Below are 19,532 nucleotides of genomic sequence, written 5' to 3'. Positions count from 1 at the left end.
AATCCAGAAGCAGATACAACATTCCTGTAGAAGGAAACAATATTTGACGGGGATTTTAGATTGACAGTGCGTTAGAAAAACTTCATTCTGTCACTTTTCAGCACTGTCTCCCTGAAATGAAAAATAATATCATAAATAAGAGGAAAAATAATAAAATATTTTTAATTACATTTGTACAAGATGAAATTAAAAATATTCATAATCATTAAAGAATTGAAAAAAGGAGCTAATATTTTACAAAAAAGATGTTTTTATTACTCTTTAATTTTCTCTAATGCATTTTACTACAAAATGTTGAAGCTAGGTTAAATAAATAAAAAACTCTGGAATATTATTTTTAATTATTGTAAAATTTGAAAAATGATTTTTTTAAAGGTCAAAAAATCAAATTCTTAATTAGAGCTTTTGAAAAATTTTAGAGCCTGTTTAGTATGATTTTTTTTTAATTTAAAAATTATTATAAAGTTTTTATAAAAAATAATAGCTTTTAGAATTAAGTTGAAGTTGTTTGATAAGTTTTTTTTTTATAAGTTATAATTTTGATTAAAATTATCGTAAAAGGTATTTTTTTTAGAAAGTAATATTATAATTATTTTTAACAGATAAATATATTTTTGAAATAAGTTATAATTTCTCTTGTATTTTTTTTTAAAAAAAAAACTCTTCATAAGAGCTTTTGCTGAAGCTCTTTTTTGAAAAATTTTATTTTTAAAAAAAATTATTTTTTTAAAAAAATTAAAATTTATATTTGATCTGACTTTTACTTTTAAAAAATAAATATATTAAAAAAAATTAAGTCAAACAAGCACTTAGACAAATTTAAGAAAAATTTTTTAAGACTTGTAAATGATAGATGCTTTCATCTCCCTCTTTTCTTTTTTTTTTTATTTGACAAAATAAATACACTTTTGATTGGAAACCATTTAAAAGCATATATAAATTAATAACATAAAGTAAATTTGTAATTTGAGTGTAAGGCCAGGGCACGGACAGTCCCCATAAGCTAAGTCGTTAGAAAATAACATATCGAAAGTGTTTACATGGATGATCACGTTTTTAATACATGAATATTTTTAGTTATTTTTAACAAAATTATTTAATTGTAAAGCATTAGTGAAACAGCTTAAAGAAGCTTTTGAACGAAAGAATTGAAAGAAAAAAAAGGTTAGAAAGCCAAAATAAAATTTGATTAAAAGATAGAGAATTTAGGGTAAATTTTGCGCAGCATTTTGGATGAACGCGTCTAGAGCAAGAGCATGGGAGGTGCAGCAATGCATTACGATAAGACACCACACAATCACGAGGCAAGTAGAAAATCTGCTGGGACTTGTGAGTGATCCGATACAATAAAACGTGCCCTAACCCACCGACCTACACTACTTGGCTGCTCTACATTAAAAAGGTCAATCTACTACGCTATTCTTTATTTTTGGTCGGGCTGCATCCTGTTTGGTACGAGAGAACTATAAGTATATTTTTTACAATATGTATACTTAAATTATATTATAATATTTACTATATAATAAATTATTGTAATATAAAATTATAATATAATTATATTATAGTCAATGAATGTAATATGATTGTAACTTAAAACTAATATAATCATATTACATTACACTCTATAATATTATTAAAGATATTTTACTTTTCAACTTTATTACTTTATTAAAAATATTTTATAATATTATAAATTTTTTATATAGATTTTGAGAATGTCTTTTTGTTATTCTCGTAATCATGGTGACTATTAATAAAATTTATATTATCGTTCAAAGAAAAAAATTAAAATAAAATATATAATACAAAAAATTATATTAAAAAATAAAATAAAATATATAAAATTATAATAAAAATAACAATAAAATATATTACATTAAAAATATATTTGAGAGATGATATTTTATAAAAATTAATAATAAAAAATATAAATATATTAAACTTGTATTTTAATAAATAAAGATAAATTTGAAAATTGAAATTACATTCTCAGTAAAATACTTGTAAATCAAATTCTGTAATATTATCTTTCTTGTATTTTAATTATTATCTTGCATATATACTAAACACTGTAATATTATATTCCCTGCAATCATATTACATTGTAAAATACTAGACGTTACCTTAACATGTTCTTTTTCATGTTTTTATTGCTATCATAATTAATGTATAACATTATTAAATGCAACCGTCACCCAGTAACTATCTATTTTTTTTTCCACATATGAAAGCCCATATAAAGGTTTGAAAAATATATTGTCCCATTTCTTATATAAGAGAAAGATACGTTTTATTTTATAAAAATCATATATATTCCTTATTAACATCATTTCAAATTTAAAATTACTTATGTCAAGATGAAAATGATTGTATCAATTAATTAAAAAAAAATTATTGGAGTAAACGTTTTAGAATTATGTATTTTCTGCACTATAAAAGATATAATGGTATAATAAGTAATGCATTACATATTGCCTTGTGCACTATGGTTAAAATTGTATGAATTTTGATTATTAGTCCACTGTTGTCTATGTATGTCCTCCTCCTCCTCATGATTGTTAGAAAATTGTCCCAAAATGACTTTGTTATAGAAACAATGAAATTCCTTTTCTTTTGGCGAGATAGGGGACAAATGTCCAATACGAGGAAACTAATATTGTAACTATAGGTTAAACTTGGTGGTTGGTGGCTCAACATATATATATATTCATATATATTTGAAGGCTAGTAAGGTGCTCAAAGAGGTTGGGATATTTCATTAAAAGAAATAAGGGTTTGTGTACTCTGGTTTCACAATCGTATATTTAGGAAAATACAGGAATAAATCAGAAAGAATGTGCGAACGAGCAGAACGTGACGTAAAAGTCAGAAGCACTCACTCACACTAGCTAGTGCATGGAACAGTGGCTGCAAGAAACGATGTCAACAGAAAGCGCCAAAATTCTTTATTGCACGGTTGCCCTATCCTTCATCCATTCAAAAGCTTTCATAATTTCCAACGATTGGCAAAGACTTGAAGAGAAACAACACCAAAAGGAAAAAAGCTGCGCCCAAACGCGTGGGGACTGAAAGGGTAAGCAAGGCCGCCACAATGCCGCACGCCTTGGACGCGTTTATTGGCGAAGTCATTGATCTTGAAACGATAGAAAAAGGGGAAAGGAAATGAAAATAAAGAAAAATCCGATCCCTTGATGTGCAGATTCATCCGTTTTTTGGATTGGTTTGGAATTTAGATATTATTCAGGTCGTGGTTGTGCCTTGGACAAAGGATATTGATTAGCAAGTACTTTGCTAGCTGGCTTCATGCTTCTACATAATTTAACAATATTTAAACCCTGCATGGCCAATTGACTTGGTCCTAGTTTACTATCGTACTCTAACGATCAATTTTCGAAAAAAGAAATCTTAAATTTTGCTAAAAAAATCAATCAACACAAGAAAATTATTAATGTTTATTTTTTAAGTTTTTAAAAGTTTTAAATTTACTTTTATAATAAAATAGTATCTCAGCACATCAAGTATAAATTTTATTTTATTTAATATTTTGATTGTTCACTTATTTAAAACCTATACTAAATAAAGATATTTATTTTTTGTTAGTCATCTAAATCCAATGATCAGATACTTTAATGTTTTAATATTTGAGAAATAAATAAATAAATAAATAAATATATATATATATATATACATAGACTAGTTATATTTGTCAAAATTTGTGAGGACAGAGGTAGAGTCACTTAATTTTTGTTGGAGGGTTAATGACAAAGAGGAATAAATACTAAAAATTTATAAAATTAATATGTTGAACTTAACCAATAATTAAAATATTTATAATATACAATTATTTTGTATGACATGCAAATAAAAAAGAAAAACTTACTATAGTCTTTCAGTAAAGTTGTGCTCAATGATATATCCTAAATTTTAATTCATCAATTATTAACTCTATAGTAAAAAGATTGACAATATTTTTTTTAATATAAATAACTAAATTATCTATAAGAAACTCATCATTTATTTAGTTATAAAATCTTGTTTTCACAATTTTCATTTTTAAAAATACTCTCTCTATAGTTATTGTAGAGACCGAAAGAGTCAAAACAAAGCGAATAAATTTATCAATCAAGATTAATAAAAAAAAATGAGGGAGGAAAGAAAGAGAAAAAACTGGAAAAAACTTGACAAAAAAATAAACCCTGAAAAAACAATCAAGATTAATAAAAAGATGTTATATCGATGAAATTTTAAGTAATAGCCAACAAAGTAACACTGTAACTTAAATTCGAGAATTACATAATAATTTTTTAATTTTTAAAAATTAAAATCACAAAAAATAAAATTCACATAATAGAAAAGAGAATAACATAACAAGTAGAAGATAAAACCTACGTATCAAAAAAGAAAGAAAAAGAAAATGGTTGATGATTCGTAAAAATTAAAAAAAAAATCTATTGAAATTATAAACTTATAAACAAATAGAATAAAAATAAAAAAAAACAACTATAAATAACAACATAAATAGGAAGAATAAGACAAAAGAAAACTTTACATCTTCTTAATTTTACAGAACAGTAGTGAGTGTTTCAAGTCCTTCTTCATCCAAGTTTACAAACTCATAAATATCTTTTGAAGAATGAAATATACTTGAATAGTGAGTTATAGAGAAAAAAATAAAAAAAACAAATGAAAAGACAATAGGGAAGAAAAAGAAAAAAAATAAAGAGAGAAAGATGTGTAGCAAAAAGATCAAAATATCCATCAAGTCTTAATATTTATATATTTTGATCAATTTAATCTCTATATTTAAAATTAAAATAATTTAATCTCTTTATTTTGAAAATTATTTTAATATAATTTATTTTTTTAATAACATCCAATTTAACCATTGTAGATGATAATGTCAACGTTGACATGACAAACGAGGGTGGCTTGAATTGCTTAGTAATGCCACATTAGCATGTGAGGTTGACGTGGTAGTATCAGCTCAATCTAAAGACTTCAAGCACACCAAAACTTTTACCATCATACCTAAAGCCCTTGCTTTTGATTATTTCTTACTTTTGCTTCTTTTCTTCCTTTCTTCCTTTTTTTTTTTTTAAGTACTTTCTTTCTCTCAAATTACATCATTTTGATGTTATTTAAACTCTCAAAAATTCTAACAGTAAAAACATTTTTTTTCTCATTTTTTTACTTTCCCTCTTCCTTTAACACTTTTTTTTCCTCTACGAGAGAGAAAAACTTAAAGAGTTATGGTAAAATTGAGATGAGTTTGTGAGATTATTTTATTATTGTTTATTTATGTTAATTATTAAAAAAATTATTTTAAATGATATTAAATATATACAATAAAAAATCTTAAAAATTTTGAGGGATCCACAATCATGCTAAGGGGGGCATATAAGCGTGAATTGGTCAACTTTTTTTAACATAAGTTATAATACACCCTAATAAGATAAATGGAGTTTAGACGTGATTTTAGGTGCGAAGAAATTAAGAATATAAGGGCGACCACCCACCCAGTAGGCAGTTTTGGGAAACAATAATGACTGATGTTCCCGTATAATTGAATAACCAATCTTGGGATACAGCAAATATTTATTATACCCAAATATAGAATCGAAGAAATGCTTCTTTTGCTGGAGAATGTCCCACTACGTACAGAGGGAACTTAATTATATGCAATTCCAGTATTAGTTTCTTTTTTTGTTTCTAATGAATCACATAACTATTCAATGAAAATGACTGATACCCACACTAATCATTCTTTGAAATGCTACATGGTTCTGATTCCTAATTTTGGAATATGCAATACTCTTATTTTTACTGTATTTCAAATTTATTTTATGGTTATTTTTTTTTTGGCATTAAAAAAGCACTGAAGATCAATATTTAAAAAATATAAAACATATTAAAATCAAAATAATTTTTTTATAATTTTTTTGAATGTCAAATGGGAAGTACAATAAAGATCAAAAGAATTATTGAAAAGTATTCCTAGCATCTGAGATAATATTTTGTAGGTAACGTTCGTAAATATTTTTTTATTAAATTAAATAAAAGTATAAGAGGGGAAATTATAAACTAAACATATTATTGACTATTGTAAAGGTGAAGCATTATTTTAATAGTCAATGAATAGAAACAATTAACAAAGTCCACACTTAATTTAAAAAAATAGATTAGATGCTTTTTGAATCAAATAATTGAGAAGAGTCGATTGGGTTTGGGACCAACAACAAGTTTAGCCATATGAATTTAGAGACAAAATAGCATAACATACAAAAAAGGAAAGCAAAGAAGAAGAGACTTCTACTTTTCAAAGTTCAAAGTTCAGACACCCATCGCCATCAAAAGTAAGTTGCCATCATTCAAAACGCGTAGAACTTAAGGAAGTGATGGGCGATACAGCTTTGCATGCCCATGGAGAAGGAGAAAACATATACATACAAGTATAAAGAAACTATTCACAATTATTTACCTTTGTTTATTAGTGAGATGTTGGTGGGATATGTTGACTACAAGTCAACGTCTATTTGTTCAACTTATTGTACTGATTAAGGAGTACATTAAAGTAGAGAGTTGAAGAGAAATGCATATACTGTTTGTGTGCCGGTTTGGGTCTTGGCCAGAGAAGTAACTTTTGGTTGCTCGGGCCTTCAAGCTGCTCATTGATTCTCCTTCAAGACATAAGGTAATATAAGAGCCAAGGCTACCAAATACAGCACAAAACTTGAGACTCAAAATCTGAGACATGTCAAGTTTTTTTCAAACTTTTTTATTTTTTATTTTGCACTAGTTAATATTTACAACCAGACAACATACACCCTATATGGGTTGGTAGAAGTTAAAGAAGTACAATCTCATAATACCAAGTCATCCAAAAAGAGAGCAGAGTTTATATCATGAAGCTGTCTAATACTAGCAGCTCTCCTCAACAAGAGGTTAGCTATTTGATTAGCTTCCTAAAACCAAAATATACTTTGAGACATGCAAAAACAGTCGAATATTCAAGACAGTCAACCAGGATGGGTTTGTGGTTGAGGTTAATACACCATATGCCTGCGAATGCAATAAAAAACAACATAAGAGTCTATTTCCAGGACATCAATGTCAACATCTCTGGCAAGCAAAGGGTTGATATTCAGACATGTCACCAGTTGACAAGCAAACATTAAGAGAAGAAAAAAGAATAGATTAAATCATCATTATGAACTCGAATGATACCACTACAGCTTGTCCAGCCAAGATTACCCAAAAAGAGGAATCATCAATGTTTAACCTAATTCAAGGGGCCCAATGGGCCATCCATTTGATATAATTCAAATGAAGGAGAGTTCTTGCTATGCCTTTTAACGGAACCAACATACCCTAAAGAGGCAGCACAGGCCTGAAGCAAATCAGAATTGATATTCACCGGTTAAAAACTAAAAATAGCTTCGGTTTCCTCAGTTCTAGACATACCAAAACAAGAAATAAAAGTAGTGCATGGGATAGGGTCCGATGCTTGGTCAACTTGGTAAAGAACTCTAATCCATCATCACTAATATAAAATTGAATGATTAAAATAATCACAACTTACGTTAAACTTGTCTACTTTAAAATCATTCCAAGTTTATTTGGTAACATCTAAGAGGTTAGGCAAAGGTTGTGAACGGGCTTGGCTCACCACTGAACCCTCTCCCTAAAAGCACAAAAAGAAAAAAAAAAAAAAATAGGGTGGAGCAAACATTTGACCCATCTTACTCTATTCTCTCTCCATCCATAGACTAATTTGAATTTCACTTGGTATAAAACTCGTACAGTATGAACGGTAAATATTATGTAATAATTAGTAAAGATTGAATACATTGATGTATTTGGAAGAGTATATAAGAGGGAATGGATTTAAAAAATCACTCTTTCCTTCACAAAATTCAAACTCACTACTTGACTTCGGCAAATATATGAATTTGACCACAATCATGATTCATGAAAACTGTGTTTCTATTAGCTCTATTACCTAAATAGCACTAGATATATAATCTAAATTGCTCAGTCCAAATTCAAATATTAAAATGCAACTCATAGGATTTAATAATGATACTCTAATACATTGTATCTCTTACCTGTATTATTATCGTAAAAGCATCCTTTTCATCAAAATGGGGCAATACTCTCATCTTCAAATATTCCTTTTAGAAACTAACTCTAACATTTCAACGTAAAAAAAAAAAAAAACAGCTTATTCCCAGGAAGTAATCCACCTTCCAAGTTAATTTTTTTTCTCATCCTGAAAGATTTTAATCGTTCCTTCATTCTATAGACTCTGCGATTCCTCTTCATTATCCTAAAAACAGTAACACCAGCAGCAATTATCAAAGGCAAAGGACCTAAAAAAAAAATAGGAAGAAAGTTAGAAAGAGCCAAAACCTACCTTTTTTTTTTCTGCTCATGAAAGTTTATTCCGCCTCTACTACAGGAAAACGGGACTCACATTCTCTTTCAAGGAATAACTCACATTCTCTTTCAAGGGATGAGATACCCATCAAGGCCTGAGCTTCCTTCAAATAAACCTTAATCATCCTAATGGCCTCATTGAGCGAATTGGTAGCGATTAACACGTTGGCGACCTCCTCATCCTCAATGGCAGCCTCAACTTGATGTCGACGACTTCTCAGTTCGTCGGTGGTCACCAACTTGGATGCCTTGGATTTTTCCAGATTTGCAATTCTACCCCTCCAGATTCTGTTAACGGCATCCAAATACCTGCTATTCCCGTCCCAATTAACGGCCAAGTACTTGGCGGTGCATTCAAGTGCGACAGCGCAGTAAGCTTGGTTCATGGAGTCAGTGATTCTGAGACATTGGCTGCGGTCGATGCGCTCGATCATCTCCAAATGGTCGAGGATTTCCTCCGAAATGTTTCCGCTCAAGATTTTAGCTTTGATGGAGAGGAGGAGGAATACTTTCTTGGGGCGAGGGTTGCCGTCCAAAGGCGGGGCAGATTCCAGGCGCTTCTTCATCAACATTAGGTCGACTGGTTCCCACATAAGGAAGTGCATGAACAAACGGGTTATTTCTGGGTCCATTTCTCCATCCATTGAAACTCTAAACCCTAGTGTGTGATAGGGAAAGAGTCACCCTGTCTAGTGTGTTTGTTCCTTTAGCATCTGAGCCGCAGTAATACACAAATTAAAATGCTTCCGGCCCACTGGACCACTTCGGTTTTTCATGTTCTTTCTAATAACTTAAAGCATCGGAGTGGCATCACCTGAGAGTAGGAGATTGGATTAGCTTGGGCCAGGAGCAGCTCCTGTCGATCTCGGCATCCGCAATTATTGTATAAATACCTTAAATGTGCCTTCAATTTTATTCTTTGGTTTCTCAGTCCATCAGCATGTCAATTTTGTTCCATACCCTTGTTTTCTTTTTCTTTTTTTGATTGAAAGCCTTTGCACGAGGAACAGAACATCTATAATAAGGCAACATGCACCCTATATATGGATTGATTACTGAATCCATCCTAACATCATATAAGAAACAGTTCATAGAAAAGAGGAGCAGAGTGCATATCAGGAAGCTCTCTAGTACCATCCGCCATTTAATTAGCTTCCCTATAACCAAAATGTAGTTCAGCCCGTTCACATACAAGGTTGAAACAAAACAGAATTAGTGATTCGCAGGTTTGAAAGTTTAAATGGCTTGGTTTCTGCTGTTCCAGACATACCAAAACAAACCTGTTGATAAAAGTAATGCATGGGAAAGGGTTTGATGCTCAAACAACTTGGTGAAGAACTTAAATCCATTGTCTAAGAAAATGTCTAAGAAGGCACTTTCTTGGCTTCTAGTATGCAAAAAGCTTGGTACACGCAGGTAAGAAAATTTTGAAAAATATGAAAACAATGGGTTCAATGTCTTCAGGATTGTCCCAGAAAAGCTGGCATCAACTTGAAGAGAGAAATTTCATTTATGTAAAAGGACAGAAGTAGGAACTCTGTGGTGATCAAAAAGCCAAAAAAATTAACAAAAATTTGACTCGGAGAATGCTTCCGACTTTCCAGATTTTGACAGTTCAGACAATGGTAGGTTTACTTGGTTTGCATTCAACTAGCTTCTGACTTTAGCCCACATATCCAACAACAAACAAAATGGACATATTGTTCTACATGTTAGATCTACTTTTATCTAATGCTTTGCAATATTCAGATAACTCTCCAAAATACTAGAGTACATTTTAATAGGTCAAAATACATGAATTTAGGCTAAATGATCCATGATGAATACATATCTGATGTTTAACCATATGTCTGGAAGTAAGAAAGTAAAAGAAGCAAGAGTGAACCAGTCAAAAGGTGAGAAGAGTAGAGGAAATGCTTTTTCTCCATCTTTTCCTGAACTTGCCCCATTGAAGAATTAAAACTTGTCGTCTAGGAAATGTTAGGAACAGAGAACTTACAATAATATAATGCTGCCTTCTCCAAAGATTGAGGAACAAGAAGAGATCTATTGACTTAAAGATTAATCTGAAAGAATTCTTAACTGTTTCATCCAATCAGAGTTGCCCCTTTTTAACAGAGCCACCACAGAGATGCACAGGGGAACAAAACCAATCCATTTTCAACTCAGAAGGATACTAAATTTTTAGTAGTCATCAAGAAGATCCTTCTGTGGAAAAGGATGATGAAGATGCAAACCTCCTCTCCACTTTTCCACTTTTATGACTCCAACTGGCTCTATGACTGGAGCTTCAATTGCAGAAAAGGCACGGAAGGGCTTACGACAGAGACTGGCTTGGGATACTTAAGTTTTTCACATTCTCCTTTTCCATAACCATTTGGTACAGCATACGTGCCGGTTAACTTGCTTTTGCCCATCTTGCTTAAGGAGCAGGGACAACCTCGAACCTGCTGCTCCAATGCTTAACAAGAGGGGCGAGTGCAGCAGTTACATGCACCCCTTCCTCTCTGTTGTTGCCCGCACAGCACAAAATGAAGTAAAATAATGAATTTGACAAATTGAAGTTAGGCTTTAAGAGATATTGAAGGAGTTCGAGTCATCTCTAAACCCTTCCCCTCAAAGGGCAAAAAAGAAAAGAAACGTCCAAAAAGGCAGAGTGCAAAAATTTTACTCCCTTGTTCCATCCATAGACTAATTTGCTATAAAGCTTATGAGCATGAATATTAATTTGCAACAATTAGAAATATTCAGTAGATCTGCGTAGTTGCAAGAGTATGAGGAGATGGATTTAATTCACTCTTGCCTTGAAATATTTCATATTCACTACTCATTATGAACCTAACAGTATAAGAATTTGAATGTAATTATGGAAAATTTAAGTTTGTATATGCTCTATATCATAATATTGGATATGAAACCTAAATTTCTCATTCATTTTATTTCTTCATCCTGAAAGATTTTAACCAAAGATAACAGTTCGACATGATTGTTTTTTTACATTCCTCTTAATAGATAATAGCATCAGAATTCAGAAGCAGTTTTCGTTACTTGGGTTTTATATGCCGTCAGTCACATTGAAGAATTAAGAATAAGGATAAAGATAAAGAAATAGCGAAAGCCTACCTTTTTTTTTTTTTTTCATTATCCGGCAAGTGAATCCCTCCTACACTTCTCCAGAAACGGACCATTTTCTCTGTAAAGGATTGAGTCACATTGGCCTTTAAGGAATGACGGACCCATCAAGGCGAGCGCTTCGCATAGATAGACCCTAAGGGTGAGTATCGCGTCATTTCGCGTATTAATTGTAATTAACACGTTGGCGACCTCCTCATCCTCCACGGCAGCCTCCACTTGACGTCGACGGCTTCTCAGTCGCTCGGAAACCAACCTGGATGCCTTTGATTTTTCCAGATTTTCAATCCTGCTTCTCCATATTCTCTTCACCGCATCCAAATACTTGCCATTCCGATCCCAGCTTCCAGGCAGGTACTTGGCAGTGCATTCAAGTGCGACAGCGCAGTAAGCTTGCCTTATGGAGTCCGGGATTCTGAGCCTTTGGCTGCGGTCAATGCGCTCGATCCTCTCCAAATGATCAAGTATCCTCTCGGAAACATTGCCGGCTAGAATTTCGGTTCTGATTGAGTGGAGAAGCAGCGTTTTCTTCAGGCGAGGCTTGCCGTTCAAAGGCGGGAAAGCTTGGATCAGTTTCTTCACCAACATTTCGTCGGTTGATTCACGAACAAGGAATTCGATAATCCAACCGCAAATTTCTCTGTCCATTTCTCGATCCATTGAAATTTGGAACCCTAATTTTGGCTTTAGTTTTTGGTTTGGAGAAGGGGATTCGAACAAATTTTTTACGGTGTTTCAAATTCAAATTTCTTGTCTGTTTCCTTTTTTCTTTTTAATTTTTTTTTTAAAAAAAAGGAATCAAGGAAAGTGGCAGGCAATGCATTAACTGGGTAAATTCTACAATCTAGTATGTATCTACCCACAAAAAGGTCACGTGTTTGTCACTTGACTTGGCTCAGTTTCATTTTCTGATTTTCCTCTCAATTTTCTTTTAGATTTTTTTATAAAAATTTTAGGCAAATATTAAAAGAGTGTCTATATATATATATAAGATTATATTTATAAAAAACTCCTATAATCTATCGATTGTCTGTTTTTAAATTTAGTGAAACTAGTGCATTAAATAAGACATTTTTAAAATAAAATTTTAACTAATTTTTAACCAAATCTTTTATTTTAAAGTAGAAAGAAGTCTAAAAAGGATTTTTTTTAATATTTGAGAAAAAGTGGTAACAATGGCTAAATCAAGTTTTAGTTGTTACCAAAAATAGAATTATGAAAATTTCAAATTTTATTGATCTCATTTCATTATTACTTTATATATTCGAATTTTTTTTTAAAAAAATAGATGTAACTTAACTTGTGACCCTTTCTTTTAAGTTTTAATTTAATTTTAGTGAGTTCAACAAAAGATATTAAATTATATATATATATATAATTTTTTAAAATTGAGTGGATTTAATTGATTTCGTCAATTATGTTATGCGTTTTTTTAGTATATATAAAAACTTGAATTCACACTTGTAAAGTGATTTTTTAAAAAATAATTTTTAATCAAAACAAACAATATTTTTAAGTCGGATCTGGATCTCCAAAAAATTTAATTAGATTAATTTTAATCTCATGTACAAATGGATCACACAGAAACGTTTTCATAACAAGTTCCATGAAACACCAATGCTTGCTTTCTTTGCTGTGATCAATACACCAGTCAAAGCGTGCAACTGCAAATGGGGCTTGTAAATATTAGGGTAAGAACCAAGTTTTCGAAAGCTTGCCCACAGAACATTGTGGACTATCAAGATAATGCTTTATAAAAGTAGGAGCAAAAGCATGTTGTTGGCTAGTGCTATGTTCAAAGCATATAGTTCTACTTGATTATTCCCGACAAAAAACTATGTTTTCTTCTGCGAAGTCCCAAATTAATGGTCCTAATTTAGATGTAAATACAACGTTTTCTTCTGACTTTTGTGGATCTCAATAGTCAATAGATTCGATCTGTCCTTGAGGTTTATCAATATGGTTTGAGGACGTTGCTGCCCCGTTTCTTCCATTTGTGGTGGTTCAATGATGGTCTCAAGAGAGGATAAGCTGGGGTTACGAGTTCATATATGTAACTGAATAGTATAGATGAAAGGTTTAATCAAGAATGAGCTGACTCTTGGTCGAAAATGGCAACCAAGAGTTGCATGCAAAGCCAAACTCCATGTCATCAAGCCATGGTTGTGAATCTCTTTGATAAATAAAAATTCAAGAAAATGTACGTCTCTATCTGATTATCTTTTAGTTCCAAAGTGTTGCTACTTTTAGTATAAATAGAGGTGAAAGATATGAGTCTGCCATGCTTAATTAGTTGATCATCAAGTTCGAGCTTGGAAGGACTGATGGCAAGAAGGCAAACCATTCTGATCACTTGTCTCATGTGGCTTTTTGTCGTTTCATCCATTACTTTATGTGCAAATGCAACTGCCGGTGCTCGTCTGGAATCATTTGAACAAGGTGTTCATCCCCAAGGTATACTCCCTTTTCCTGCTTACAATTTCACTGCTGGTGCTTCTGCTAGTTCCTAAGGTCATGATATTCATGATATTTGCAGGCTGTCGCTGCTGCTTTTTCATTTGGAAACCGATGATTCGCTGTGGGAAAGTATGTTGTGGTGATGATTGTTGCATTTAGAACTGAGGCATCAATTTCTCCATCAATTAGACTATAACTCGTTGCTGATGTAGCATGTATTTTCATTACAAGTGATTGTACTAGTAAAAATTAATGTAGGTTGGATCGTCATTCTCTAAGAAAGAAGGGTTCTTCTCACAATTCTTCTTCTTTCCTCAGTAAGGATGTTCTACACCTACATTAACTAGGCTTCTTTTTTCTGCAAATCAACAATAATGTTCTGTTAGTAAGATGCTATGCAGGGGAAATAATCAATGCAAAATTGGTAAACGAGCCAAACCATGTATCATTGCTCGGAAATACACATTCGTCCTTGTAGACCAGAAGTTGGCTTACAGCTTCAAAGGGCACCATCCATCCAATTGAAAAAACCAATTAAAACCAGTACACCGTATATAAATAATATAAGACTGGATGATACAGGCGACTAAGGTGTTTCTTCAATGGCATCCATACCTTCCTTCCAACACGAGCCATTCAGTTTGAATCCCCTTCCTAGTTTAACTATAAACAATATCTATTTTCTTCGGTCCAATGACTAAGTTGCCCGACCGAGACACAGCCTTGTCCTCCCACTGCTCTCAAACTCTTGTACTTGAGGAAGAATTCCAGCTCAAGTCCTTGAATATATGCTTATGATTCAGTAGATATATACTCTATGATGGTTCTGTGAGGAATTAGAGCCCTGCATATCATTTATATATAAGAACGAACAATCACGACTGGTGTGGCACTAGTAGCATCTGACGGGTGATTTTGCTGACCATCCTGCCTTGGATTTGTTTTTGACGCTCAAACATCATAATAGCACCGGCTTCAAACAAGAAAACAGGGCTAAAAGTTTCTGTGGAAAAGAAATTAACTTTTCTTCTTCCCACTTTGTTTAGCAACGCTGTAGAATACATCAAACTTGAGACTCTTCGTCCATGGTATCCATGTTCTCTTAGCCTTTAAAAGCTTCCCTACCGCAACGCATTCATGCAAAAACAGGGTTTGTCTCGTTGAGATAATGATCTATGCACAAGCACGGCATCCATATGAAATATCAAGAAAGGTAGTTCTGCATATCAATCAAGACAATGAGTAGATAATTTAACGTATGCGAGTCTCCTTTTTCTTACATCATACAATGATATACTACAATAATCTGCAATCATTTGAATATATAAATGACTCTAGCGCTCTATATCCTATGTTGACATTATCAGCTTCATAAGAGGGGACCCCGAAAAACCCGCCTAGAAACTGCTTTGTCTTTTTCATATCCTAAAGGCCCAAACTTGCCATAAAATTAAAATCCAGCTCATTACCCACCTTTGATATGGTCTAAAACTTGAACTGGTATCAGTGACACCAACAAGAAACCTACAGTCACCAACTGAAGGATCTAGAAAAGTGACCACACCAAGTCCATCAAAATTACAACTTTGTTCGTTCTGCATTTGCAACTGATAGTAACTGTTGAATGCATACGAAATATTTCCCTTTGCTCCAATGCTATTACATGATCCCCCATAGTCAAGTGTAGTGCAATCCGCGACGTTACAAGCGACTTTCATGTGATTTGCCACATCAGAGAGATCCTTAGACGGGCTTGCAACACACCATCTAGATGGGAGATACTGAACATTCCTGGCATTCTTTAACTTCTTGTTGCCCAAACCAAGGTTTAGTGCATATTTAGCCTGGCCATCAAAGGAGAAAATCCCCCAGTGCCGTTCAAAGTTTCCTGGAAGAGTGCTCTTTGCCCCCTCATCAAGTAGACTGAAAAGATAGATATCCATAGGTGGAACACCCGGCCTAAGAGGGGTTCCTTTGTTACTTAGCACATGATTGATCAGGCCTTGGTTGAAAACCCTAGCAGCAGTGAGATTTGCACCAACCGCTCCATCTGTAGGCCAACCCACCTCCCCAATGACTATGGGCATCTGCCCATATCCAATTTTACTGAGGGCCGCAACTAATGTGTCAAAATTTCCATCAAATGCATTATAGTAAGTGTTGGAACCGTCTATAACAGGATGTGTAGTACCCTCAAAGAATGCATAATCTTGTGGAAAATCTGAGTTCCCGTAGAGGCTTAGAAATGGATAAATATTAACTACAAATGGAGAACCATTTGAGTTTAGGAAAGAAACAAGTTGAGTCATAATTTGACTCAGCTCCGGTCGAAATGCCCCTTGAGAAGGAACATTGGATTCATAGGCATCAGCATTACAAGGGACTACTAACTTTACGTATCCTGCAAGATTTGCTCTGGCCAAAGACTGCTGCAAATTGACCATAGCAGGGACTACATAGGACTGAAATTGACCTGCGTAACTTGTAAGGAAGGGTTCATTTCCTACAGCGATATACCTGTCATCCAGCCAGAAGCAAATAACTTTAGAAGATGTGCAACAATTTAGCCACACTAGCATATAAAAATTTTACACAAATGGGGTAACCTCGGATTGGATTTCCTACAACTCACTGCTTTGATAAACATTAGGCTAATTTCAAAGCAATAGATGCATGCATCGGAAATCCAGCTCAGGTGTCTCAATAGAAGGGGAACGTGCTTGATAAATTTTATTTAGGCTGTCAAGGCATGTAAATTCTTGAATTACAAGATTCAGAACTTGGCATTACATAGATGCCAATGGAGGAAGAGTAAGAAATCCAACTTGAGGTTATTTTGCCTCATTAATCTCTCCAGTGGTTGAGATACTAAGTATTTTCCATAGAAAAAGTATTCTTGCTCATTTTTCTTTTTATGATCCTTGGTGCAAAAGAAATTATTAAAAGTTACTACATATGGGAGAATAGGGGTGCATTCAATTGCCAAAAAGATCATTTACACAACTACATCATCCAAAGACCAACCAAACCCAACCAACAAAAAAAGAAGAAAAAAAAGAAATTAAGAAAGAAACAAAACTTCCCTTCTTCCTTGCTTCTAGTTATCTTTATCAGACAAATGCCTACAGATAAGAAATTTTTACCTTCTATTGTCTTCACTATCTAAGTAGAAGAATATTTTAGCTTAGGTGCACCAGGTTTTCCATCTCATCATTTGTTCTAAGTGTAAATCTACAATCACTTAGACCACGACCACAGTGACAAAGAAGACACTTTAATCCAAATATCAAAATAGTATTAATGAAATAACCTATCAAGGATGGATAAAATTTTATATACCATCACATCAATGATGTTGTGTTGGTTATAGTATGAGGAGTTGTGCACGCAGCTTGCTATGGGGAATGGCATATGAACTCTGGCATAGCAATCCACAGCTTTCGCAGATAAAGTAATTTAACTGTTGTGGCTGTAAGGCAGTATGCTGTTGCATATGCCTATAAGAAATCCATACTGAGGACACCGCTAACATTAGATTGGTTAAACATAGTTCGAAGATGCAATTACTAAAGGATGCTAATCTATTTAAATTCTCCTAAGATCACCAAATTAAGATTCCTTTGTTGGACCCATTTAACAACTGAGAAGATTAACAATATATTCAAAAAAAATTTAGCCTATACAAGAAACTTTTTGAATCATTTATCAGCTGAATTTACACAAGGGGTTTCCAGCACTAAAACCAAGCATACAGCAAAATATCTTCCCCAGTTATCAGCTATTATAAATGATGACATACTAAGTAAGTATCTGCTTATTCCAATATAAAAACCCCCAACCCCCCCCCCCCCCCCCCCCACCAATTATTTTCCTGTGTGTCCATATAAAAATTCTTAACTACTTTAAACTTATTATTTCATTTTCTCATATAATTTCTAATCTATTATAATCTAGCCTAAAGTTTTCTCAATCTTTCTACAAATCTATACCGACCCTAATCTGTTTGGTAGCCAGAAAAGCTTGGAAAACAAAGATGCCAAAACATATACGGATTCACCTAAGGGATCATTATCCTTATGCTTTTATATAGTTGATCTGAAGGTGATAAAAGCAAAATCAAACACCAAACACAGAAAAAATTACTTTCTTTAAGTTCTTTCTGCAACCTTTCACTCAACAAGCAAAAAGGAGAAATAAGTAGCAAATCTTAGAGAAAGACAAGAATTACCTGATATCAGCACCACCTTTGCCTATATAAGTAGAGACATTCTGACGAACCCACAAATCAGCAGCCGCAGGGGAAAAGCTGAGCGTAGCCAACATCTCATTTGGTATCCCAACCATGACTTGAATCCCACTCCCCATCAAAGCTCTCAACACTAATGGGTCAGCTTCAAAAAGCTTCACTTTTTGTATGTTGTTGTCCTTCAGCAGATCCACCACGGTTGATGGCTTCAGCTTGTGGAATGACAGTGTCCCCCAGTTTACCCCTATTACTGATTCTGCCACTAAAACAAACCCTGAAAATATCATCATCATCATCACCATTGCACGAACAAATGGTGATGATCCAATGATTCTTGCCCTTGGGGCTGTCATTTTTCTCCCTTCTGGACTTCTTTTGCAATAATCTTTCATTTGCTCATTTGGGTTTGCTTTGATCCCAAAGGAGAGTCGTAAGAGACAGAGAAGTGTGGGTATGGGAAGTTGAGAGAGATGGAAGTGAGAACTACTCACTACCAACAACAGTGTGGAGCTGCGAAAGGGGTGAAGTTTAAGAATATGCCAGACCCCAATTTATTATTGTGATTAATTAATTTTTTTAATGCTAGTAAGTTAATGACTCAAATACCCTCAAATGGTCGGTCATGCTCGTTTCAAACTGCTGCCTAATTATCTCTGTGTTCTTTAGGGCATGCAAGACAAAACAATCAGAAGATAAAAAGCAACACTTTTTCAGTTATTACAATATCTTGAACTCAGCAGTTTGAAGTTTGAACACAAAACCTAACACGAGATATGGGCGTTTGATTATTTTTTAGCATCAGATCTTAGATGAAAGTTTATTCCATTTGCAGAATGCAGGGCCGTTCAGTTGTCCAGATGAAAATGAAAGCTAAAATAAAATGTCAAAGAAAGAGATAAGAGTTTGGGGTCATTGATGTGAAATTCTACCTGAGAGGTGAGGGACAAATGGATTGTCAGATAAAAAGCAAATGCTTTTTCCACGATGGTTGCTGGTGCTGCCCCTTGGTAGTGCTTGTGCTTGACCTAAACTTTCTCTAAATCTTGACAAAATCTAGACACCTGTCTCTATTCCCTCGTTCCCTGGAGAGTTCTCACATTCCAACACCCCAATCTTTGGAATCTTTCATGTGATAGTGTTCTTGTAGGATTGAGAAACTCAATTGGAACATGATTTCTCTCTGTTTTTTTTTTTCTTTTTAATTTCTTAATTTTTGCTCTCGAAATGTGATGCCCATTGTTATTTAATAAACAATTCTTCC

At 33.3% G+C, this 19,532-nt stretch overlaps 3 protein-coding genes and 1 long non-coding RNA gene across 6 annotated transcripts; 1 reads left to right on the top strand and 3 right to left on the bottom strand.

Moving 5' to 3' along the window:
- Window positions 1–6,429: 6,429 nt before the first annotated feature.
- On the bottom strand, window positions 6,430–12,371 carry LOC18612111 (uncharacterized). Of its 2 annotated transcripts, none has more exons than XM_088803049.1 (2): window positions 11,560–12,371; window positions 6,430–6,677 (listed from the first exon to the last, which is right to left on the bottom strand). In XM_088803049.1, the coding sequence occupies exon 1, from the start codon at window positions 12,226–12,228 to the stop codon at window positions 11,578–11,580; it is 651 nt and encodes a 216-aa protein (XP_088659175.1). In that variant the 5' UTR covers window positions 12,229–12,371; the 3' UTR covers window positions 6,430–6,677; window positions 11,560–11,577. The 2 variants fall into 2 exon arrangements, with proteins under 2 accessions (XP_088659175.1, XP_088659174.1); XM_088803048.1 differs by lacking the exon at window positions 6,430–6,677 and adding an exon at window positions 10,181–10,943.
- Window positions 6,746–9,300, bottom strand: LOC18612112 (uncharacterized). 2 transcript variants are annotated; one of them, XR_016024228.1, is made up of 3 exons: window positions 8,414–9,300; window positions 8,106–8,326; window positions 6,746–7,059 (listed from the first exon to the last, which is right to left on the bottom strand). XR_016024228.1 is itself a non-coding variant. In XM_007048716.3 (2 exons), exon 1 carries the CDS (start codon window positions 9,078–9,080, stop codon window positions 8,439–8,441), a length of 642 nt encoding a protein of 213 aa, XP_007048778.2. In that variant the 5' UTR covers window positions 9,081–9,300; the 3' UTR covers window positions 6,746–7,059; window positions 8,414–8,438. The 2 variants fall into 2 exon arrangements, 1 of the variants encoding a protein (XP_007048778.2); XM_007048716.3 differs by lacking the exon at window positions 8,106–8,326.
- Window positions 12,372–13,532: 1,161 nt separating the features above from the next.
- LOC18612110 (uncharacterized) lies at window positions 13,533–14,484 on the top strand. The gene is made up of 2 exons (XR_001926178.2): window positions 13,533–14,022; window positions 14,105–14,484. It is a non-coding gene; the product is annotated as an uncharacterized LOC18612110 (long non-coding RNA).
- Window positions 14,485–15,242: 758 nt separating this feature from the next.
- Window positions 15,243–19,052, bottom strand: LOC18612109 (O-Glycosyl hydrolases family 17 protein). The gene is made up of 2 exons (XM_007048713.3): window positions 18,254–19,052; window positions 15,243–16,542 (listed from the first exon to the last, which is right to left on the bottom strand). Exons 1-2 carry the CDS (start codon window positions 18,661–18,663, stop codon window positions 15,444–15,446), a joined length of 1,509 nt encoding a protein of 502 aa, XP_007048775.3. The 5' UTR covers window positions 18,664–19,052; the 3' UTR covers window positions 15,243–15,443.
- Window positions 19,053–19,532: the final 480 nt, after the last annotated feature.

This window comes from Theobroma cacao, chromosome 1 (genome assembly GCF_053813885.1).
Source record: "Theobroma cacao isolate CCN51 chromosome 1, ASM5381388v1, whole genome shotgun sequence".
In the NCBI taxonomy this organism is placed as follows: Eukaryota; Viridiplantae; Streptophyta; class Magnoliopsida; order Malvales; family Malvaceae; genus Theobroma; species Theobroma cacao.
This window is presented reverse-complemented; position numbering and strand designations above follow the sequence as displayed.